Below are 26,261 nucleotides of genomic sequence, written 5' to 3' on the forward strand. Positions count from 1 at the left end.
TTAGTTTTGGTAAGGGATTTCCTTGCCTGTTTTACCTTTTAAATACAAGTACCGAATTATAGCACGGTACTCAACTTTAGATGAAAAGCATGCCTTTGCATCACTAGCCATGTTTGACATTCAATATCTTATTAAAGAATGACTCGATACGCGTGCAATTTTGTACCCAGGTAGAAAACGTGTATTGAAACAAGGCATGAAAATCGTGATCATCTCAGTCAATCGGAAATGGGATAGGCTGATTACTTATTGACTCGACGTCGTATGAGACTCCCTGAAAGGTCTATGAATGGGATGTGGTACCGTACTCGGGTGACCGTTAAGGCCTATGGGCCTCTTTTTTTCCTTTTTTGTGGGAAGGGAGGTGGGGGGAGGGCAGAAAGAAGAAAGGTGGTGCACTTTTGTGTTACGTGTTTAACTTTTACATGTTAACAAATTTGAAAAATCGATTCGAATGAAACCAGATATCCCAACATAGTGATGTCAATAAATGAATTAAAAATATACTCTCTCTTGTTTTTCTGACTCATTAAACATACAATGACAATTATTTATTTGCATAAGTACAATAATAATTACTGGCAAAGGCATATATTATAGATTTTACCATAGAAACAATAATATTCAAAATACAATCAGTGATTTGAATGCATGAATATGACACCAGACAAAATCATATTATGTTATATTACACTGCATATAAGGTGTACATGAGATAAAGGGACCATAATATTATAGGAATAGTAATAGGACTTTCTCATGATAAATTATGTAGACATATTGGAATCAGTTGCTTTAAAGTAGACCTATACTCAGCCTACGTCACCATAAAATGTAAATGCGGAACCACGCTTCCGTTTTCCGAAATGTGATATTTTAACGATATCAATTTGATTTTTACATGGCGATACGAGATATGAATATCCGATATCAATTCCTTCCTGGTTGTTCTTATCATCTTATCAGTCGTTGAGATCTTGTGGGTTTTAATTTTTTTTTTTAAAGGGGGGGGGGGATAGATATGATTATAGCTTTAGAAAAAAAAATCGATTGGAGAACAAACAACATTTTGGTGGATGGGGGTGTGTCAATTACATTGTACATGTCGTGAGGCATTCGGTGTACATTGACTATTCATGAATGTAAAAGTTTTACTATGATCCAAATGTTCAACATATGGAATTGTGGGGCATCAGAAAGTGGGAGAGACAGATGGGAAAAGAGAGAGAGAGGGGGGGGGTCAGACCAATTCAGATTTCCACGAGCATCATGATAATATTTCTTTTGTGAGGATCCGGGTTAGAATAGGTTCCAAATTATCATCAACAAATCAACAAATACATGGTACGCTCCTGTAAAAAAGAAAAGTTAACATTTCGCTGCTCCACTGACCACAGATATCGTAGTTGTGTTCGCTGCTACAATGTTACAGATATTGACGCAAGCTTCAAAGATCAGCTGCAAATAATTTGTTTTATTTCACCGACCGTCATGAATTTGTCATTTTTTTCCTCATCCTCTCTCCTTTTTCAAAATTATTGGGGCGGCATCTATTAGTTCCTTATTGAGATTGCATCTACTTAGACCGGCGTAAGTGGTGTACGTGTACATGTGCATACATCCAATTTATGTACATGTAAATGATTTCATGACCTGTAGAGATTCATATAAAACTTTGTCTCAGGATATAAGATATATCACACATTACACGTATACATTAAGCATAAGCAAAATCATCAAAATTCAGTTTGTTACTTTCGTTTTACATTTACATTGTGCAAAGCCTCTCTAGAATTTTTTTTCAGATAAAATGTAAAATTTAATTGTAAACCACATGTATCTTATAATAGTTATAGTTTAGCATAGTTCAAATTATTATTCAAGGTTGTAAGTATGCTCAAACTTCACATGTCTTACGATGATATGATAATGTATAATTTTTCAAGATTTTAGGGGGGGGGGTGTACTTGTTGTAGAGCTGATAGCTTCTAAAATAATACGTCAACATATGATTTCCTTACTCAAATCCTTATTTTAAGATAATAATCTGTAAATTAAAATCAATTAATTCAAAGTTTAGTCCGTAAAAATTAGGGAAAAGACCAATATTGACGTCAAATGGTATTTCCTACAGTATTTCTTTTAACATGGTTGGGTTCACAAAGTGTACATTATGAAAATATTAATTCCAATTTATTAGAATAAATGATTACATACCATTAAATAAAGGGTATATAGTCTATGTTGCTTATTACAGCCCATTTGTTTGGGGAAATAATAATTATTAAGAAAAATAAAGAAGGAGGAGTGCATTTTCTTTAATGTTGATGGGGTGCTTACTTTTGAGAAGCAATAGCAATGAAAATGGCATGTCAACATATATATTTTTCAATGTCTATCTATTACTGGAATATATATTTATCTTGTAAAGGCAATTTTTTCATGATTGAGTCCATTTAAGGCCGAGTATAGATCTACATTAAGGAAATTTCTTTTATTACACATCTTCAATAAATTTAGACAGGCATTTCAATACACTATAGGACTTAGAATTCAATAATAACTTTGACCTAATATTCTCATCGGTGACCGCCCAGTACTCCGACGGTCCGATAGTCCGATGGGCCGGTATATCAACATGTAAGATGGCATGGATCATTAAATCATATAATACAAGAGTCCCGCGAGCCACATCGCTCACCTGAGTAACTTTGGCTCCTATTTAACGGTCTTTTCTAAATATTCGCCTGTAAAACTTTGATCCCTATTGTGACCCCAACCTACTCCCGGGGGCCATAATTTTTTCAAAATTGAATCTGTACTAGGTCAGGAAGCTTCCATGTGAATGTAAACTTTTCTGGCCAAGTGATTTTTTTTCCAGAAGATTTTTAATGATTTTCCCTATATATTTGTATGTAAAAATTGATATCCTATTGTCGCCTCATCTTACCCCCATGGGCCATGATTTTAACAAACTTGAATCTGCACTATGTCAGAAAGCTTTCATGTAAATTTCAGCTTTTCTGGCCCAGTGGTTCTTGAGAAGAAGATTTTTAAATTTTTGCATTTTTGTGATTATCTCCCCTTTGAAAGGGATATGGCCCTTCATTTGAACAAACTTGAAAGCTCTTCACCTAAAGATGCTTTTGACTGAGTTTGGTTGAAATTGGCCCAGTGATTCTGGAGAAGAAGTCGAAATTGTAAAAGGTTTACAGACGGACAGACGACGGACAACAGGCAATCAGAAAAGCTCATTTGAGCTTTCAGCTCAGGTGAGCTAAAAATGAATGTTGATGGGGTTTTTTTTCAGTCAATAAGATATTAAGTCATCTTCGAAGTACAGTATTCACCTCGTCCTTTGGGCTCGGTGAATATTGTACTACTCAGGCGGCTTAATCATTGTATTGACCTAAAAAACAGCAATATATTTGTATAATGTTATATTTTTGATCAATTTGTTAGTCACTAGCATTTGTTAATCATATTGCAAAAAATTACATACATGTAATAAGGGGAAATTTGGTTATAATTCTCATTTTTACTAAGAAATCAGAGAAATGGAAAGTTGTTTTAAAACAGCATTTCTCCTATGTTTCAGGCATCAGCTTATACCACAGGCATGTGTTTGAGTAACAGGCATTCTGATAAGTTGGGTCTGTAAATAGTGGGGAAATGATGTCCTACAGCGGAAAACCGAAGAAGGGGGTCCTTAAAAGTCTTACAAACATACAAATATTTACAATATTAGCTGACATTATCTTAATATTTATGCTTCATAAATATTATGAATTTACTAGGAATGGAATAAACATGTTGTTTTTCGGCTGCATTTCCTTAAAAATAACTTTGATATAAACTAGTGTAAACATTTTCGTCGTTACGGACGACATTTAATGGCATGTCACTGTAAGTCACAATCTCGATCGGTTACTTAGTGATATTTTGAGTTTTATTTCAAATTTGTTTTAGAGGGGATATTTACCAGCATAATATACTTCTTTTGTAATATAAAAAAAAATTAATTGAGGCATATTTCACGCCTTATCGTAACAACTTCTACAATTAAGTCACTACTTATAAGGTGATAACGACACCGGGGCTCTGTTTGTCCTTTGTTTGCTCTGTTTGCTTTTTAGGCTTTTTCCCCTCTTTTCTTTCCTTTTTTTTTTTTTGCCAACAAACATGGTTATTGCAAGTATTATGAATGTATGAATGAATGTTATTTTTGCCAAATCATACCATTAATGTGAACAAGTTTTTTTTGTTTTTTTTAATTTTACCTTCTGTACGCGACAGCTCATTGTAACATTCATTTTGTTTTGATTGAGTATACAGATTAAAATTTACAACACGTGTAGTAGTCTTTCATCATCGACTAAAATATCATTTGCCTGACTACTAAATTCATATTCATATTCATACACAAAGACCTAGTCAGTTAGATCTCAAAATGATGTAAGAATTTTATCATGTCAGGTAGTAAGACACGGAGAGACTTGAAACATAACATTGAAAAGCAATAATTATGTTTTTAAAAAGTTATGTGCTTTGGCCAGATTTCAAAGCAATCCGGTTTAAAGCTTGATGTTTGTCCGTCCGTGTAAAAAATTGGTTGAATTTCTCTGCAATGGCAAGGGTCATTTACTACATATTTTGCCTGTACTTCATCAGTTAGCAGTTTTAATTTCCACAAATACCGGGTTTCTCTGATTTAGTTCACACTTGAATGATTTTGGTCAGAAATTGATTGTCTGATTTATTATCAGGCCATGTCGATTTTGGCGGTTTCTGGTAATTTCCATAAAATAATGCCTGACATGAATAAATTTTAACTCTATTAATTAAAATTTTTGGTGATGGTCAACATGTCGGACTATCGGACCGTCGGAATACCGGCCCATCGGACTATCGGACCGTCGGAATACTGGGCTTGAACCCAAAAATAGAGAGAAATTGGTAAAACTAATGAATCGTACAACTTTTCAAGAAATTACAGGAAACAATAACACCTACTAATTTTTTAACTTTGAAATAAGCTTTTCTTGCTTTATCCATAAGTGATGCTATTGCCATTGTTTTTAAAAACTATTCCTTGAGAATTACACTGGCTACACTGTAACAGTTTCAATGATTTCATCATTATATCTGAAGTAATTTATGAAGGATTTCCCATTGGAATTGAATACTAAAACTTTAGATTTCATTGTGTTGACTTCAAGTCTCCACGAGGAACAATCTGATTAAAATCAGCTCCTCGATCCGCTCCTTTATTTCTTTTTCTCTTTTTGTCGCTACTCGAGGTCCTTTATTTCTTTTGTTTTGTCGGTAGCGACAAAACAAATGAAATAAAGGAGTTGATTTTATTCAGATTGCACGAGGAACAGAATTCATATAACTCATTCCGGCTACATTGAAGACCATCAGGAGTACTAGAGAGAATGGCTAAATCATCTGCATACAAAAGACTTGCAAGAGGACCTTAAGTTGGGTGCAGAATGGATGCTTAAAGATAAACTCAGTATAAATCTTCAAAAATCACAATGTATGCTTATTGGCACGTCTCAAAGGTTACGGAAATGTCGAATGATAAATATAGATTTTAATGGTGTACAAATTGAATTTGTGAAGCAGGCTAAACTATTAAATATTAGGTATTTATATATAGATAATACTTTATCATGGGATGCACACGTGTAGTTTATTTAAAAAAAAAATTGTAAGAAAACTTGCTGTACTTAAGAGAGTGAGTTATTTTATACCACCAAATGCACTTATCAAGGTTTTTAATAGTATTTTTTTCCCACATTTTACTTACTGCTGTACTGTCTGGTGTAACGTACAAAATCAACTATATTTAGAAAAAAATGTCAAGCTGCAAAAGAGGGCAACAAGAATACTTTTAAATATTAGAGATATCAGGACCTCTTCTGGCTTTTTAATTTCTTGTTTGAACTGGATGCCAATTAAGGATTATTTTATGTTTAGAAAGGTTGTCTTTCTGTTCAAAGTTTTAAATAATCAAATGCCAAATTCCCTAAACGTGTTTAAATATACAAGAGATGTGAGTTGCCACCAAACCAGGTCGAATGATTATATGTCTAATTTATTATATTTACCAAGAGCTAAAACTGAAAATTTTAAACGTTCATACAACTACTCTTCTGCATTCCTTTGGAACAAACTGTCTCAAAATGTTCGAAGCTCTGGTTCGGTTGGCATTTTTAAAGCTATGTATTTGATGGAATATTTTCATAGAAGTAGCACTTAAACATCGTGCTTTCCTCTTTTTGTTCAAGTGTGCCAAACGTAGTTGTGATATGGCACTGTGTGTGCGTGTGTCTTATGCTATTTTTTCTTCTTTCCTTTTATGTCATGTTTTCATATTTAGGTAATAATTTTATCACTAATTAGTTGTGTCTTATGCTATATTTCCCCCCTTTTCCTTTTATATCATATTCATGTTTAGATACTAATTTTGGATGTTAATTTTATGTTTGGGTATATGTTTTAATGCAGGACCACAATGGAAACTAGCTATATGCTAATTTGTGTTATCCTGGATAAACAAAGGCTATTATTACTTTATTATTATTAGACAACTTAATTTACTTTCCCCTACATGGACAGGATCTGAATTACAATTATCCAATTTATCAACTATCTTATTTATGAATAAATTGAATAAGAGTGGGCTTAACACATCCCCTTGTTTGACACCACGAGTTGAAAGAAAGGGTTTACTCAAGCCTTCATTAAACTTTATTTGATTCTTAGTTTCAGAGTACATTGAGTGTATTATATTGAATACTTTGGTCGGAACATTATGTTTGAGCAATTGATAAAACAGACCTTCCCTCTAAACAGTGTCATATGCTTTCTTTAAGTCAATGAAAGCAGCAAACACTTTTTTGTTTTTATAATGATTGATGATAGATTTAAATGTGATCTGATGTACGACAATTTTCTTTGAACCCAATTTGGTTCTTACTTATTAAATTATTTTCTGACACAAACAAACTAAGTCTTGCATTCGTAATTTTGTTGAAAACTTTACCCAAATTAGAACTAATAGACAAACCTCTGTAGTTATTTGGATCAGCCTTACTACCTTTTTTATGAAGGGGGACTAAGATGCTTTCGTTCCATACACTGGGGAAAACTCCCTTATCAAAAATGAAATTGAACAGTCTCTCAATAGGTTTTATAATAACATGTCCACCATATTTTAGCATCTCATTAGAAATTATATCATTAGCAGTACTTTTCCATTTTTCAAAGATTTTATTGCAGTTCATATTATATACATGTATTGGTAAACTGGGCCTGTTAACTATAACTAAACAAATCGTAATGTAAATTGCTGATTGAAACATTTGGATTGTATCTAATCAATTAAAAAAGCACATGATATTGCATGTATAGTTATACCATGAGATGTATTTTCTTAAAATTATGCCTTTAATTACTTTCTTCATTTCCATACGTACATGTACACTCAAGGCTTGAACCGAACGTAAAAAGTGTGTACGTGTATTGTGAAGATGTGAATTAAAAAAAAAACCCAACTAGACACAAACACAACTTGAATAACATATATTTAGGAAAAAGACTCAAGTTTGGGTTGCTAGATCAATCCGAAAAGAACAAAATGAAGTATCCGTTATTATTCCGGAAACGTTTCCGTCTACGTTTGAGAATTATAATTTCAGGAACTCTTCAGTGAACTGGAGTTAAAAAAGCTGTTCTCGTACAAGAGGAAACAGACAGCCAGACCTACTATATTTTATTTAGTGTTGGTGAAAGATTGTTTGATATCAAAGCTTGCTTCCTTGGAATTGAAGAGTGGTGTTGTTTATCGCACTGCTGAATACCTTGAACGTGCGTCCTTAGGGCGGGGATGATAAAATTGACATAGTTGCTAAGGACTCGATTGTAGTCGATAATGGGAGATTCCAATTTTTCCAAAGCTTACATCCAAACGTTAATCGATGAGCTGAAAACATCAAAGATTTATACGGATCTCCAATTTGCAGCACAGGTATTATCGTATTTTGGTGTATGAAAGGACTACACGGTTTAAACTTGACTAAAATTTAGATTCTAGCCACGTGCCATGCAATTTCTGTGGAGACGAGAGGGTTACTTATTTTCGGTCTTTCCTATCTACCGAATATAAATAACACCCTCGTTTCCACAGAAAGTATGTGCCATGTCAGATGTGGCCCAAACTGCCAAAGATAAACTTGTCATTAGGACTGAAACGATTCTCTGAAATATTGATACTGTTCAATATTTATAAACGCTCGATTCATTGCCTTGATTTTTGATTCATTTATTACAAACGGGTTCAGTAAAATGCATCAGGCTTGACCTGTACTTTAATGTTATCTAACATGAGGGACAAAATAGATCTAGAGTCCAATAATGTTCAGATTGTTGTTTGCCTTGAGTCTGATGAAAATGGTAATTAATTTTTCTTCAATGTCATTATTGACTTCTGCTTTATATTGTATTGTATTGAAAGTATTGAATTGCTGCATAAGCATTGTAATATGTATCATATCGTGAAGGGGGCACATTGTTTCAGCCCTACTTGTCATTTATAGAATCATAGCAATAAGTGTGTTATTTTACAGCATCGATTTTGGATGGGACCTCATTACATGCCTAGATACAAGATTTGTCAAATATTGTTATGAACATGACAATGCTCCCCAACTATTAGTTCCTAGAATGAGAATAAGACTTTAGAAGCACTATGTGGTGGCCAGATAGTTTTGTTGATAAAACACCTGACTAGAGATTCAGGGGAAATCATGGTCTGGTCTGTTGCATTTTCTCCCTTCTTGTTACATTTGGTGCCATAGACAAACCCCTGAAACAGACAGGTGAAAATGCCTGCCATAGGATAAAGATCCTGGGTTGATGTCCTCAAGTATGAAGACATTTATGGAAGAAGGAATGTGGCAGTCAGTTGGGTTCATTGGTCAGATAGCTCAGTTGGTAGAGCACTTGATTGGAGATTCAGAAGACTTGAGTTCAGATTCCAGTTTGGTCTGTTGCATTTTCTCCCTTCATGTTAGAGTATATTTGTAACTGGGTATTCTTGTTTTAGTATAGTTCTGTAATGGTCTTATTAACTCATTCAAACAAACCTCTCAAAGAGGTGATATAAAGCTCAGATGACAGGAAATGTTTTTAAAACCGATAAAATTACAAACTCAGACCAATGACAATGTCAGATGTTTATTCTTGCATACTAAGTCTTGTACATAACAGTATTGAGAAATATATGAATAAATACATGTAATTATATATAGATCAGGAATGAGGTACGTGTATTATAACAAATCAGAGTTGTAATTACAGGTAGAAATAGCCAAACCTACCTTGAGGTTGTCAGAATTAAAGAAAGGGGTACTTAATGGCCTTGTGAACTCAGGTAAATAGTGATTACTTTCTTTTTTAAAGGCAGAGTATACCTTGTGCATGTATTTAAATGATATTCATTCAGTATTATTGATTTGCTAATATGAGCCTTCTATTTATTCATGCATATCAAATTATTAATGGTGTGTACTCAATGAAGAAATAAATTTGATTTAGGAAAATACATGAGGGTATGAACTCTGTAATGTGCTTTACATGTGTATTATACCATGTCATTTTCCATTTTTATCTTGTAGGTTGGGATAGAAAGCTAAGAAATGCAATATACAGATTTCTACAAACACACCCAAAACTTCAACACCCCGCCCCGCCTGCAGAACATTTGAAAGAACCTCTAGTCTTTCTCAGAAAAGCACAGGTACGGAAGTATTAGCACAGGCTGTCTGTATATAGAACACATCTTGTGTATAGAAGTCAACATACCATGTATACTCGCCTATAATTTTAAGTCAGATTTTTGGGAGTTAAAATTTGGTCCAAAACTCAAAAAGATTAGGCATAAAGTACAAGTATCTATATATTCTAATGATTTTACTTATCTTAAGTGTATATCATTCAAATTGATTTGTTGAGAAAATGAATAGATATTGGAACATTTCTCAAAATATTATTTGAAACAAAAGTGGAAACATTAGATCATTGATTTAAAATTGTCAACCAATTCTTGCAAACATTATCAAACGAATTTATATCCATTGTGCTGAATATAAAATTAATTTATATTATATCCATTTATTTGTCCTGAATATATGAGATGAATTTATGATATATCCATTGTCCTGAATATTAAAGGAATTTATATTATATCCATTGTCCTGAATATGAAGTGAATTTATGATGTGTATCCAATATTTCATTATTGTCCTGAATGCTAAAGAAATTTATGATATATCCATTATTTCATTATTATCCAGAACATGAAAGAAAAAATGATATATATCTAATATTTCATTGTTCTTAATGTGAAAATATCTTTCAGGGTACGTGATATCCAAAGATCGATGTCAGATAAAAATTTAAATTCAAATAGTTAGGGGGAGTGGGGGTAAAAACTCCTGTAAGTTTCTATCATCTGACATCGATTACACTTTAGTGGAAAAAGATAAAAAGACAAGTGACTGTTAAAAACCATATAATATTACATTTTAAAGAACAGTTTTGAAATAGTTTTATAATGTACACTTGCATTTGTAGAAAAATTATACAGTAGGAAAGATATACAGAGTGTTATTTATACTCGTATGTTTTTGCTTGTTCTTATGATTAGTTTCAACATTCATGATATTTAGTTTTAAGGGAGGGAGGGGCTTTTGGTGAAAATTATGTGACTTTAGTTTTTTGATCTCGCCCCTAATGCGAAAAGAATCTACAATATACAGATTACATATCAGATATTTTTATTTTCCATGTCTTGAATGTGAAATGAATTTATGATATATCCAACATTAATGTGAAACAAATTTATGAAAATGCAACGGACCAGGCCGGGATTCGAACCCGGGCCCCCTGAATCTCTAGTCAGGTGCTCTACCAACTGAGCTAACTGGCCACCTGTGATCGAACCCGGCCGACCGCTACACATATATCAGATATTCATGCCCCCCCCCCTCCCTCTTCAAAGAAGAGGAGCATATTGCTTTGCACCTGTTGGTCGGTCAATATCTTGAGAACCATTCACTTGATCGTAATGATATTTCATATGTGGTTGGCTATAAGTAGAAGAGGACCCCTATTGATTTTGAGGCCCAAAGGGCAAGGGTCAATCCACTCTGGACATAGGAAGACACTGTCTGCATAATATCTTGAGAACCCTTTGCTTGACAGACATCAAACTTGGTCCACTGGTACAGTACATCTTAAGGAGTAGATAACCCCTATTGATTTTGAGATCACCTGGTCAAAGGTCAAGGGTTAAACTGGACATAGTAATGTATTGTCTCCTATATTTTAAGAATCATATTCTTGATTGACACCAAACTTGGTACTCTGGTACAGCATAAGGATTAGATGACCCCTATTGATTTTTAGGTCACATGATCATTCCACTCCGGACATAGGAAGATATTGTCTGCTCAATATTTTGAAATGATTTGGCACTACTATCAATTAAATGATGCATGTGTATAACCCTTTTCAATTTTGCACCATGGGGGAGGGGGGGGGGGCATATATGTTTTACAAACATTTCTTTTTCTTGTTTTATTTTCCTTATCTTGAATGTGAAATGAATTTATGATGTGCATGTCTCTGATATTTCATTTTTAGCAATCATGGGAAAAGAGAATTCTGAAAAGCTTAAACAGTATGTGCACAGAGCTGAATATTCCGCTAGCTAGAAAGGTAGACAATGAAAGCTTATTTAAGTCAGTATGCTTATGGCAATGTCAATCAAACAAATAAATGGTTCTAATATTTAAGAAATGAATAATTATTTTGATTTTGAAAATACACGAGGGTATGAACTCAACGCTTCACACCAGCATACTTTTCATGAAGCGCTAACAAGCTTCATGAAAAGTATGCCAGTGTTAAGTCTCGCGGTTCATACCCTTGTGTATTTTCAAAAATGAAATTCATTTTTTGAGTCAGCTCGCGATAGCGAGAAGGCCCTTGTTATCACCGGCACTGCACTTTGGATTTTGAGTACAAACCTTTGTTGATACATATAATATGCTAGATAATGCAAATAATTCTTAATCTCTGGTCATTGAAATTTCGGCAAAATATGGGAAATATTGTGCATATCAATGTCGTTGGTTTAAACAAAGTATTGGTTATTGTGTTCTTGCATTTAAAAGCAGTGTTACCTAATTGTAATGATATTTTCTTTATCATTTGGTTTGGAGACAACATGAAAGCGCATGAATACGTTACATTGTATGTACATTGTTCAATCTCTACCCAGAGTTATCGTTCCTTACACTCACATTAACAGTGTTATTCCACATGTAAATCCATTATTCTAACAGAATTCTGACTAGAATATATCTGAAATGAATCAACAAATTCTATATTTGCTTTGTTTAAATAAATAAACAACGAACAAGGAATCATCATTTACATACGCACATGATACATTTTTGCGGGAATACTTCGTGTAAACAGAATGAAAGAAGAGGCAATCAAGATATTTGAAGACTTCAAGAGAATGATTTGTATAGATACCTGCTACAAATTGTATCAGGGCTGTTACTGTTTTGTCTTTTGCGGTAGGCTTTTGATAATTGACATACAAGTACTGATAAATGATCATCTCATGTAGATGTGCTGGGTACCATGGATAGTGACCTTTGATCTTTAACTTTTATGTTCATACAATTTTTGAAGCTTTTATGGGTAAATTCCTCTAGCCTATGTGTCGTGTTCCTAGTTTGTGACGTTGCATTTCCATAGATATCTAGTTAAGCATAATACGCATGTTTTACCATACTTTAAAGATTCAGAATTAAAGCTTATAAGACAGTACTGTATACCCCCACCCCTTGTTGGAAATTGCGGGCGAGTCGACTCTGAGGCCCATGAGGCCTTTGATTATATTTCCAGAATTTTTATCTGTCAGAATTCCCCAACATTAAATAGGTGTAATATATTTATCAAGACTCATAAACACATTACATTGTTCAAAACTGCAACACATTCATGAGGAATTCGCTATCATTATATACAAATGGTAAAAGTATGGAAGACAAAAACATTGGAAGTGTAAATATTTATACATACAGTGTATTTAATATCAGGAATTAATCCAGGTTTTAATGGAAACTACCCTTTCTGCGGAATTAGGAAAAATAAAGTTTGAAGTCTTCGACTGTGGAGTACTGGACAGAGCCCTGCTAGTAGGTTCTGGGGTCAAAGTGCCAGATAAAAAAGAATTATTTACGCATTTTTATTACCCATGTGGATTTACAGGAATGTCTAGCAAAACATCTTGCATCTAGAGTGAAATAGAAGAAGCATAATTGAAAAGATGTATTTCAAAAATTGTCTCAATCTCTTATTAAGCCCGATTGGGATTATTTTACTTGATGAAAGGGAATCAAAATGAAAGAATTGGAGGGGAAATTTTATCTTGGGGGAAAATGCTGAATTTTAAGTTTGTGAATTTAGTCTAGATGTGATTGATTCAATTGATGTCAATCTTTTGTAAATTAGTTTTCGTTTTAAAAAATATTTAGAGACCAGAGAAGGAACAGAAAGAATGGGCACAGAAATGGACGGAGCTTGGAATTGACGGCCCAGGTAAAAACGAGAGTCTTTATATAATTGTCACAATGTTTGTTGTCTGATCTTCAATACAGGTCACTGTACTATATATAGGACTGTAGGCCCATCATAAGACACTATTAATAGGACTGCAAATCAGTAAGAGAAATAATTCTGTTTATAGATTACGACCTAAATGTTGTGAATGATGTGATAAATTATTTTGATGTAATATTTAATACCATGAACGATCTGAGCACCAATTAAGATACACATCTTATGAAAATATATACACTCGCTAAATCTCTCTGCATGAAACATTGTTATATGATGTTCCATTTGTATGCACATTCTTCTACATGATTTTTCCAACTCGAAAATATGAATTTCTGAAAGACAGTTGATTGAAAATCTTTACATATCATGTTGTTATTTGATTATTTTATTTTTCAAGTCAAAGAAATGTTTTAGAAATATAAATGTTTTCTTTTGTGATAGTAATCAAGAGTAAGTGAAACTGGCTTGTGATAGGCTATGGGAGTGTTTGATTGAAAAAATGCCATCCTAAGATATTACACTGCTTGCATATGGCAAAAATGTTTATTATTAATATGCAATAATTATTAAGCCTTATTGGTGTTTTTTCTTGATATTTCAATATTTCAGCTCACCTCAGCTGAAAGCTAAGGTGAGCTTTTCTGATTGAGGTCTGTCCATTTATCTGTATTGCTGTCTGTCGACTGTCTGTTGTCCATTGCATTTTGATTTTTACTTCTTCCTCAGAACCATGGAACTGATTTCAACCAAACTTAAGAGAAAGCATGTTTGGATGACTGGCAATCAAATTCTCTCAAATGAGAGGTTATGCTCCTTTCTAAGGGGAGTTAATTAGAAAATTTGAAGATACGATAAAATTTAATTTTTAACTGTGTTCTCTCCCAAGAATGACTGAGGTACATTTATCTCAAAACAAAATGTGTAACTTAAAGTTCTCAAAAATTGTACTCCATCTCTGTGGTCAGGATTTCCATGGAGGGCTTTGGTTAATTTTAGCTGTTTTGGTGGAATGGCCATACTAATGAATCTAAGTCCTCCATAGACAGGAAAAATTAAAACTGAACCCAAAAATGAAATCAAATCTCAAGAAAAATATTTATTTTTCCAAATTAATTAAGTTTTAAAAAATAATACTGTGGAGTTATTAGTCATATTAGATTTCATGAGGGCTCAATTTTCATAAATTTTGTGGAAACCAGATCATGTCCCACAAACCAAAACAAAATACACAATACATATAATGTTTCATTGTACAGAAATTATGTACTATTATCCACCAAGTTACATCCAAACGAAACCGTAAAATCTCCAATCTCCAGATCACATCCAAACGAAACCGTAAAATCTCCAATAACCAAATTACATCCAAACGAAACCATAAAATCTCCCATCACCAAATCACATCCAAACGAAACAGTAAAATCTCCAATCACCAAATTGGCCCCCACAAAGATTAAATGATGCAGATTCAAACTTACATGTTCAAAAATTTTGGCTGCTGGGTTATATTAAAGACAATAGAAACTAGTGCCAGAAATAGAATGTTTAGGCTTTGGTGTATCTATATAACTTGCCAAATGATGTGAAATTTAAGGTATCAATGAATTGAACCTCCAGTAAGTTACACCAATACACGTAAAAAATAAATTTCATTTGTGAAATCTACATGAAGGTATGAACTGCGATGCTTCACACCAGCATGACGCTTCGTGAAAAGTATGCCAGTGTAAAGCATTGCTGTTCATATCCTCATGCATTTCAAAACAGATAATTTTTTATTTATATTTAGTTTTATTTTCATGTCTGTTGGAAAATTCTCAACCATTGAAATAGACGTGCTATAATTATCAAGATTCATACGATTATTGTTCACATTCATGAGGAAATGGCTATAGTTACAATTTGTAAAGATATCAAAGGCAAAAATATTAGAAATGTATATATCTACATGAAACTGAAATACGTGCAGCTAATAAATGTGATCTCTTTGAGACTGCTGGTGTTGCTGGGAATAAGGGGTATATAGTAATTTCATTACTGTACAAAAAGTGGTACTTTACAGTCCACATTGAAAAGACTGTGCCAAAAGATGCTGCCGCAGAAGGTAAACGGGTTTCTGGTTCTCAGCATGGTTCATCGCCTGGCTGTAGTGTTGTTCGAACTTCATATCAATTTTCAAGTAGTCCTATATTTAGCTTTGTCTGCAAAATATTCCTTTTTTCATTCATCTGTAATAATAGAGAGCAATTAAGTAGCGATAGTTTTCAGATGAGGTGATAGTGAAACTGGGATAGCTCGGCTTTGATAAATTTCATTTCATGGTTTTTTCTGTTCATAATATAATATTTATTCCAAGACTTATTGGTTACCATTCATGTGTGGTGCAGCCTAAAGATGAAAAAATCTGACAAATACAATATTGAATCACAAAATTGCATAGATAGAATTTTTAGCAAGCTTCATAAGATTATCAAAGAGTGCAGAGTGAAATTATATATTCTCAATGTTCAGATATTGGACGTTCAATAGCTGTGTAGGGATTTTTGACAAGAACAAAACTGTCATAGAATTATAGAACATTTGTAGAATTTAAATGATTTTCTATGATAAAGTACACTACCTGGCCATAAGTGATTCATTTTTTCACGACCTGTAGTTATATTTCATCGAAAAAATTAATGCCTTTTTGAAAAAAACATATTGCAACGTTAACTTCTAGCTCATTTTTATGAATGTATTAAAATGCAGAATGTGTGTAGATCTACATATAATTTCAAAATGATTCTATCTGTAGGATCTCACCTCATATGCGAATTCAAATTGAAATTTTATGGCTGCATTATAATATTTTGAAGTTAGAAATTTTGCCTTCATGATTTCATAAATTATTCTCAGTGACCAATATATCACAATTTGCTTCATTTGAACAATATTATAGCGAAAAAATAATGGAAATTTGACTAAATTGACCTCACAATAAGTTTTTATAGAAATTGTTTTTTCAATGAAATATATATAGTGGAAAAAAAAAAATGAAATTATGATTTACTTGCAGTCCATGTACATGTATACTGTAAGTTGTGTTGTGACATCAAGTGACTCTTGCTTAAATAATGATTGAAATGCGCACATGGTACCTAACTTTAATCTGGAAACCAAATGTGTTTATTGCAGAGAGGGAGTTAATTGGAGATGGTATAGTAGTTAGTTATGTTAGTTGAATTGTCTCTCTTTGTATTTAGCAGATTTTTTAGAAGCAGAATAAATTATTGAATGAAGTATATGATACAGTCGACCAACACGTAATCATTAGACATGATTCGTTGCATGTTATTTACTCAGTTTCTGGTAAACACAGTGAAATCAGATTGATTGACAGCTAGGAGCATTGAAAAATTGACACTGAAATATTAAGCACTCATAAATTAATGTTTGTATGTACAGTTGAACTCTGGTATCTGGAACACTGATATACCATGGATATGTCAAAGTAATCCGGAAGTCCCTACTACCACTTCTTCTTTAGATATTTTACCCTTGATATCTTGAATCTTCAGATACATGTATCTCGACTTTTTCTCTCGGTTCCATCAAGTTTGAGATAACAAGGTTTGACTGTATATATGTAGGGGTTTTCATTTTTGTGTTTTAAACTATACATGAAAAAATACGTGCATGGGAAAATAATAAAAAAAAAAAAGAAAGGAAGAAATGGTTTCACGGTGTAAGCAGTAGTTTTATAATTACTTAGTTTATAAGACTTTCTTGAAATTCAATAAACTCTGATATATTTTTTTTAGTGAATTGAATTTGCATGTAAGGTTGCAAGGATTTTCATATTATTTAGTTCTCTCATGTTAATTCATAAATGTTATAATTGTATCCTGTGTCAATTTAGATTTGAAGTATCGTCCTCTTTCTGTTGATTAATTGGTCTAATTAAGATGGTTTGATTTGAATATACTGTATAAAAGTTCTGTACAAATTTTAAATGAACGTTGAAAACAGCTAGATTGTCATTTAATGGTTAACTTATTTTGTTGAAGTAATGAAAGCAACATTTTGAAATGGTAATCCATGTTAATTTAGAATTCATTTAATGTATTTTTTTCTGTGCAGATCTGAGTCAGATTCGTCCTGTGTATGCCCCCAAAGACTTCCTGGAGGTGATTATTGGTCTACAGAACCCAAACTACCACGGATCTGATACCCCAGGGTAGGTGTGGTGTATTATATGCCAGGGTAGGTGTGGTCTATTCAGGGTAGGTGTGGTGTATTGCCTGTAGGAAATGCATGGGTTGTACGTAAACCTCTATATTACGGTCGTGTGTTTTGTTGCGAAAAAAAAAATCAGGCTTAACATAGAATTTATACTTTATTTGTCTTGTAACAAATTTTCAGTACAATGCAAGCATTTAAAATCTAAACTATCACACATTTCAAAGTTCCTGTGTTATCACACAGAGCAGAGCGCTGGCATCAGTAAAACATCATGCATGAATTGTCATATTTTTTCAATGTAGTCACCATTTAGCAATTCACATTTTTGGTGTTGTTTTATCCAATTATCAAATATTTGTTCAAATTAGTCAGCTTTCAGTTAGGATCACTTCTTTGGTAATGCCTGGACACCATTTCATCAAGTGTAAATTTTGAACTAAGTCTTACAAGGTAGTAGTAGTAGTAGTAGTAGTTTTATTCAGGCAGAACAATCATTTTGTATAAAACATCATCAGAATATAAATAAATAAATACACATGTCAATTGTATAAACTTAGCATACCAGATGTTATCACAGTCATTTATCACAGTATTGTCATCACACACAAGATATTATCACTGCTGCATTATGTACTTATATCACAGTCTACCTAGGATAACCCATTAAAGCAAAATATTATTGCTTATTTCCAATGGGGTCCTTGAGAAATTAAAAATATATCTATGTCAATAAATAAATAAATGAATTATAATTGGATGGCATGGAGAACAATGTGTAAAATATTTAGGTAAATAAAAGATATAGTGTGGCCTGAATATAGGAAGATCAATGTACAATTAAAAACCTAAAATAAATAATAAAATGTGAATGAGGTTCAATTTCTATATACAAACTCCCTATTCTCCCTCTGGCGGGATTCTTGTGCAAGGTGTGTTTTAACTAATAATTTGAAATTTACTTTATTATTAAGAGACTTAACTTCAAATGGTAAAGAATTCCAGTCTATAATAGCATGGTAGTAAAAATTGGAACTATTATAAGCCCCCACACTTGGAACCATGAAATTGAAATTGGAGCCCGCTCTAGTAACATTGTTGTTTCTGACAAAATGCTCGTGCAAGTATCTTGGTACAAGGTCATGAAAAATATTAAAAGCATGATTAAGACGCAGTTGTCTAACTCTATCAGCTACACAGAGTGTGTTAACTGAGTCAAAGATTCCACAATTTATAGTGGCTCTAGGGCTTAGATTATGGATGAACCTGATTGTTTTGTTTTGAAGCACTTGTAATTTCTTTTGCAAGGATTTAGATAAACCTGCATACCATGCAGACGAGCAGTAATCAAAGTAGTATTGATTAAGTGAGATGTCTACTTAAAATCTAGTTACGTATATGTACAATCTTAGTTTAGTATAACCCGCTTTTCAAGAAAGATGTAGGTACATGCGTACGTTACTACTTGAATAAGTTGCGTCGTAAGACTTTACAGTTCTTCCTCCCGTAAGGATGGCCTGCCCTCTTGCTTATCATCTTCCAAACCCAAACGTCCATCAGAAAGTCGCTTGTGCCACTTGAATACCAATTTAACTATCAACTTTCTTTTGAATGAGTGTTCGATTCCTTCATGAACTTATGCATCTCTGTTGGTGTTTTCCTGATGCTAATACAAAACTTTATCACTGCACGCTGCTCTACACGTTCAAATTCTGGTAATTTTTCAGAAAATCCACCCTGCATATATATAATTAGTGCTTCTACAATGAAATTCAAATCAATGTTTGAATGATGAAATTAATAGGTTTTAATTGGTCGATATGACGCTAGATTACCTCGGTTTTGTATGCAAATCAGGGGAATAAAAACTTAGAACAATATATACAATCGTGTGTGATTTTTCTGTTGCTCCTGGTCCCGATACTTCCTTATTTAGATCTGAAATATTACGTTTAACAATTTGATTTACATTTCGAAAAAACGATAAAAGATATGAAAGTAAAGTAAATACATATAACGTTTATTTCATCAAAGGACTTTTTTATTTCTAAAATTAAGTGCTGTCCATGAACTTTACAGACAACCCTCATATTTTAAATCTATACACCCCTCTGTAGAATTTAATTCGTACAAGTGAACAAGTCAACTAGCTGGTCTGTAGATAGAATTAAAGAATAAATCTCTTGTTTGTTTATACTGGGGGGGGGGGGGGGGGGGGGCATAGTAAAAATGGAAGGCTGGTGTGATTTCAGTTGCATAGCTAGGAAGAAAATAAAGTGTTTGCAAAGTATGATCACTGTAGAGGGTCTGAGGCTGCCTTGAGGCCCCCAGTGTGTCCAGGGCAAAGCCTTGGTGGGTGCCCATGGGATAAAGCCCCCAGAAGCTCTTGAGTTTTACTAATAAAATCACATCATATCACTAAAAATAGGGTTTCGTGTAAATTTCCAAAACAAAAAGAATTCACAGAATTATTTTCTAAAGTGTTTTATTATGCCAACTCACCATGTGCACTTGGACTGACTTTACATTTGTTTTATGAATTGAGTTGTCCACTTTTTTCATTGTTTTCGACTGGTATATATGGTAAATGTTACTGATAACAAATAATACCTTAAATCCGTCTACAACATGTACACGTATGGTGTACATTAAAAGTTATATATTCAACATTAACTGGTAACAGAGATTGAGGATTTGAAATCCAAAAAGCACTTTAAATTTGACTTAATGGACATTATGAATGTATTTCAATGACAGATATATTTTTTTCTAACTCCCTCTCTCTTAGGCAATGTTGTATATTCAGCGGCATATTTGCGTATATATAATAGGCAGCTAAGTGCCTGATTCACATTTTTAGACGACCTTCCATTGTTTCAATGTATAGGAACCGCTACAAAGATTATTAAGGTCTTCCGTCTCCTGCGGAAGACCTTACTATTATTGTTCGCGTTCTTCTTCTTCATTAAGGTCTTCCGTCTCCTGCGGAAGACCTCACTATTATTGTTCGCGTTCTTCTTCTTCATTATTAAGGTCTTCCGTCTCCTGCGGAAGACCTTACTATTATTGTTCGCGTTCTTCTTCTTCATTATTAAGGTCTTCCGTCTCCTGCGGAAGACCTTACTATTATTGTTTGCGTTCTTCTTCTTCATTATTATTATTATTATTTTCCTTGGTAGTACACGCGTTTTTCTCAGCCATTTCTTGATCGATTATCACGAAATTTTCAGTAAAGATGTCTTTTGATGACGAGACTTTGCTTGCAAAATTTCGTGCTTGACGTCACTTCCGGTCAGGAGTTATCTCTCTTTTAGTGACTTTTTGAAGGGCCTTGTTGTCCACGCATCTCCTCCGTTAATTTTGAAGCTAGAGTCTTGAAATTTCTACACAAGATAGAGTAAACATTTTAGAAGATTTGTGGGGGATTCGATTTTACCGGAGGCAATTTGCCTAAACGCTCGCCTGGACCTGAAAATATCGATGCCAAAATTTTTCGCCGATTTCGGCGATTTTTGACCTTTCATCTCCAATATCTTTTTTCTTGCAAATATTTTGTTAAGACATGTAGAACAAAAGTTGTGCACATTTACGAGATCTTTTCGAAAATATCAAGATTGAGGGGCTAACCCCTTCAATTAGGGATCTAGAAGGGCTCAAAGTCTAGATCAAATATCTCAAAAATCGTTAATATTTTGGTATAAGTCAAAGAACAAAAAATGTTCATCTCAACAATCCAAATCTATTCATATAAAAATTTAGGTCATATGTTACGTAATAAGGGATTTTAAGGGCCAAAACCATAAATTTTTTACCCCTTGTATCTCGAAAACGACAAATATTTTGAAAAGCAATAAAGAACAAAAGTTGTTCAGAATGATGATCTGAACAATATGCATATTTCGTTTTTACCCTATGTAGCCCCGTTAGGGAGCTACAGTTTGGCCCCTAAAAAATACTTCTAGAAATAACTCGAGAACGGTAAAGAATTTCTAAATACTTGTTGAACAAAAAATGTTTGAAATGTCATGACCTTTCTTACGATATCAAGCAAAAGGGGCTGACCCTTTAAATTAGGGGCCCAGAAGGGTCCAAAGGTTTATGAGAATATCTCAGAAACTATTAATATTTTGTAATAAGTCATTGAAGCGGAAATGTTCATCTCAACGAGCTTGTTCTTATCAAATCAAAAAGTAGGTCATATGTTACGTAATAAGGGATTTTAAGGGCCAAAATCATAAATAATTGACGCCTCATATCTTGAAAACGACAAATATTTTGAAAAGCATTATTGAACAAAAGTTGTTCAGAATGATAATCTAAACAATATGTACATTTCGTTTTTTCCCTATGTGGCCCCATTAGGGAACTACAGTTTGGCCCCTAAATATTTCTTGTAGAGATAACTGGAGAACGGTAAAGAATTTCTAAATACTTGTTGAGCAAAAAATGTTTAAAATGACAAGGCCTTTCTTACGATGTCAAGCAAAACGGGCTGGCCCTTTAAATTAGGGGTTCAGTAGGGTCCAAATGTTTTTGAGAATATCTCAGAAACTATTAATATTTTATAATAAGTTGTAGAAGCGGAAATGTTCATCTCAACGAGCTTGATCTTATCAAATCAAAAAGTAGGTCATATGTTACGTAATTAGAGATTTTAAGGGCCACAATCGTAAATATTTGACGCCTCATATCTTTAAAACGACATATTTTTTGAAAAGCATTATTGAACAAAAGTTGTTCAATGTGTCATAACCTATCGATCAATATAAAAAAATGGGTCTGTGGGCCTCATGGCTCGCCTGTAGAGTCGATTTTTGTCGATATCAGTCGATTTCAAAAACTTGTAACTGGTAAATATTTTGTAAGGACATATTGAACAAAAGTTGTTCAGTTTATCGAGATCTATCGATTGATATCAAGAAATAGGCCTATGGTCCTAATGGCTCGCCTGTAGAGTCGATTTTTTGTCGATATCGGTCGATCTCAATAACTTTTTACAGGTAAATATTTTGTAAAGACATATAGAACTAAAGTTGTTGAGTCTATAGAGGCCTAACAAATGACATCAAGAAATAGGCCCACGGGCCTTATGGCTCGCCTGGAGAGTCGAATTTCAAACGAATTTCACCGCAACTTTGCTTCAGAAGCTTATGATATGAAAAATTGATTATATCTAAAGTGTCTTAAAGTCGGAAACTAAATTGGGACTCATTTGTCTTTTTTTTTTTTTTAACTCCGAGTGCATCAACAAATCGGACGGAAGACCTACTCGTTGCTCGCAACGAGATCGTGTCTAGTTATTATTATTATTAAGGTCTTCCGTCTCCTGCGGAAGACCTTACTATTATTGTTCGCGTTCTTCTTCTTCATTATTAAGGTCTTCCGTCTCCTGCGGAAGACCTTACTATTATTGTTCGCGTTCTTCTTCTTCATTATTATTATTATTTTCCTTGGTAGTACACGCGTTTTTCTCAGCCATTTCTCGATCGATTTTCACAAAATTTTCAGGAAAGATGTCTTTTGGTGACGAGACTTTGCTTGCAAAATTTCGTGCTTGACGTCACTTCCAGTCAGGAGTTATCTCTCTTTTAGTGACTTTTTGAAGGGCCTTGTTGTCCACACATCTCCTCCGTTAGTTTTGAAGCTAAAGTCTTGAAATTTCTACACAAGATAGAGTAAACATTTTAGAAGATTTGTGTGATTCGATTTTACCGGAGGCGATTTGCCTAAACGCTCGCCTGGACCTGAAAAAATGGATGCCAAAATTTTTCGCCGATTTCGGCGATTTTTGACTTTTGATCTCCAATATCTTTTTTCTTGCAAATATTTTGTTAAGACATGTAGAACAAAAGTTGTGCACATTTACGAGATCTTTTCGACAATATCAAGATTTAGGGGCTAGCCCCTTTAATTAGGGATCTAGAAGGGCTCAAAGTCTAGATCAAATATCTCAAAAATCGTTAATATTTTGGTAGAAATCAAAGAACAAAAAATGTTCATCTCAACAATCCAAATCTATTCATATAAAAATTTAGGTCATATGTTACGTAATAAGGGATTTTAAGGGCCAAAACCATAAATTTTTTACCCCTTGTATCTCGAAAATGACAAATATTTTTTAAAGCAATAAAGAACAAAAGTTGTTCAGAATGATGATCTGAACAATATGCATATTTCGTTTTTACCCTATGTGGCCCCGTTAGGGAGCTACAGTTTGGCCCCTAAAAATTACTTCTAGAAATAACTCGAGAACGGTAAAGAATTTCTAAATACTTGTTGAACAAAAAATGTTTGAAATGTCATGACCTTTCTTACGATATCAAGCAAAAGGGGCTGACCCTTTAAATTAGGGGTTCAGAAGGGTCCAAATGTTTTTGAGAATATCTCAGAAACTATTAATATTTTATAATAAGTTGTAGAAGCGGAAATGTTCATCTCAACGAGCTTGATCTTATCAAATCAAAAAGTAGGTCATATGTTACGTAATTAGAGATTTTAAGGGCCACAATCGTAAATATTTGACGCCTCATATCTTTAAAACGACATATTTTTTGAAAAGCGTTATTGAACAAAAGTTGTTCAATGTGTCATAACCTATCGATCAATATCAAAAAATGGGTCTATGGGCCTCATGGCTCGCCTGTAGAGTCGATTTTTGTCGATATCAGTCGATTTCAAAAACTTGTAACTGGTAAATATTTTGTAAGGACATATTGAACAAAAGTTGTTCAGTTTATCGAGATCTATCGATTGATATCAAGAAATAGGCCTATGGTCCTAATGGCTCGCCTGTAGAGTCGATTTTTTGTCCATATCGATCGATCTCAATAACTTTTTACAGGTAAATATTTTGTAAAGACATATAGAACTAAAGTTGTTGAGTCTATAGAGGGCTAACAAATGACATCAAGAAATAGGCCCGCGGGCCTTATGGCTCGCCTGGAGAGTTGAATTTCAAACGAATTTCACCGCAACTTTGCTTCAGAAGCTTATGATATGAAAAATTGATTATATCTAAAGTGTCTTAAAGTCGGAAACTAAATTGGGACTCATTTGTCTTTTTTTGTTCTTTTTTAACTCCGAGTGCATCAACAAATCGGACGGAAGACCTACTCGTTGCTCGCAACGAGATCGTGTCTAGTTATTATTATTATTATTTTCCTTGGTAGTACACGCGTTTTTCTCAGCCATTTCTCGATCGATTTTCACGAAATTTTCAGGAAAGATGTCTTTTGGTGATGAGACTTTGCTTGCAAAATTTCGTGCTTGACGTCACTTCCGGTCAGGAGTTATCTCTCTTTTAGTGACTTTTTGAAGGGCCTTGTTGTCCACACATCTCCTCCGTTAGTTTTGAAGCTAGAGTCTTGAAATTTCTACACAAGATAGAGTAAACATTTTAGAAGATTTGTGGGGGATTCGATTTTACCGGAGGCGATTTGCCTAAACGCTCGCCTGGACCTGAAAAAATGGATGCCAAAATTTTTCGCCGATTTCGGCGATTTTTGACCTTTGATCTCCAATATCTTTTTTCTTGCAAATATTTTGTTAAGACATGTAGAACAAAAGTTGTGCACATTTACGAGATCTTTTCGACAATATCAAGATTTAGGGGCTAGCCCCTTAAATTAGGGATCTAGAAGGGCTCAAAGTCTAGATCAAATATCTCAAAAATCGTTAATATTTTGGTATAAGTCAAAGAACAAAAAATGTTCATCTCAACAATCCAAATCTATTCATATAAAAATTTAGGTCATATGTTACGTAATAAGGGATTTTAAGGGCCAAAACCATAAATTTTTTACCCCTTGTATCTCGAAAACGACAAATATTTTGAAAAGCAATAAAGAACAAAAGTTGTTCAGAATGATGATCTGAACAATATGCATATTTCGTTTTTACCCTATGTGGCCCCGTTAGGGAGCTACAGTTTGGCCCCTAAAAATTACTTCTAGAAATAACTCGAGAACGGTAAAGAATTTCTAAATACTTGTTGAACAAAAAATGTTTGAAATGTCATGACCTTTCTTACGATATCAAGCAAAAGGGGCTGACCCTTTAAATTAGGGGCCCAGAAGGGTCCAAAGGTTGATGAGAATATCTCAGAAACTATTAATATTTTGTAATAAGTCATTGAAGCGGAAATGTTCATCTAAACGAGCTTGTTCTTATCAAATCAAAAAGTAGGTCATATGTTACGTAATAAGGGATTTTAAGGGCCAAAATCATAAATAATTGACGCCTCATATCTTGAAAACGACAAATATTTTGAAAAGCATTATTGAACAAAAGTTGTTCAGAATGATAATCTAAACAATATGTACATTTCGTTTTTT

The 26,261-nt window shown here is 33.6% G+C and overlaps 1 protein-coding gene across 2 annotated transcripts in view; it reads left to right on the forward strand.

The window, feature by feature from the left end:
* The first annotated feature begins 7,708 nt into the window (after window positions 1–7,708).
* The window catches only part of LOC125681084 (TBC1 domain family member 19-like), a 45,073-nt gene continuing 26,520 nt past the window's right edge, over window positions 7,709–26,261 (forward strand). The window contains exons 1-7 of one of the 2 annotated variants that reach the window (XM_048921006.2): window positions 7,709–8,038; window positions 9,370–9,442; window positions 9,687–9,808; window positions 11,716–11,790; window positions 13,626–13,689; window positions 15,773–15,814; window positions 17,830–17,926. In XM_048921006.2, the coding sequence (XP_048776963.2) occupies window positions 7,943–8,038; window positions 9,370–9,442; window positions 9,687–9,808; window positions 11,716–11,790; window positions 13,626–13,689; window positions 15,773–15,814; window positions 17,830–17,926 (569 nt within the window). In that variant the 5' untranslated portion in view covers window positions 7,709–7,942. The remainder of the gene's footprint in view (window positions 8,039–9,369; window positions 9,443–9,686; window positions 9,809–11,715; window positions 11,791–13,625; window positions 13,690–15,772; window positions 15,815–17,829; window positions 17,927–26,261) is intronic. The other variant, XM_048921008.2, reaches the window with a different exon arrangement.

Source organism: Ostrea edulis, chromosome 2, assembly GCF_947568905.1.
Source record: "Ostrea edulis chromosome 2, xbOstEdul1.1, whole genome shotgun sequence".
Taxonomy (NCBI): domain Eukaryota; kingdom Metazoa; phylum Mollusca; class Bivalvia; order Ostreida; family Ostreidae; genus Ostrea; species Ostrea edulis.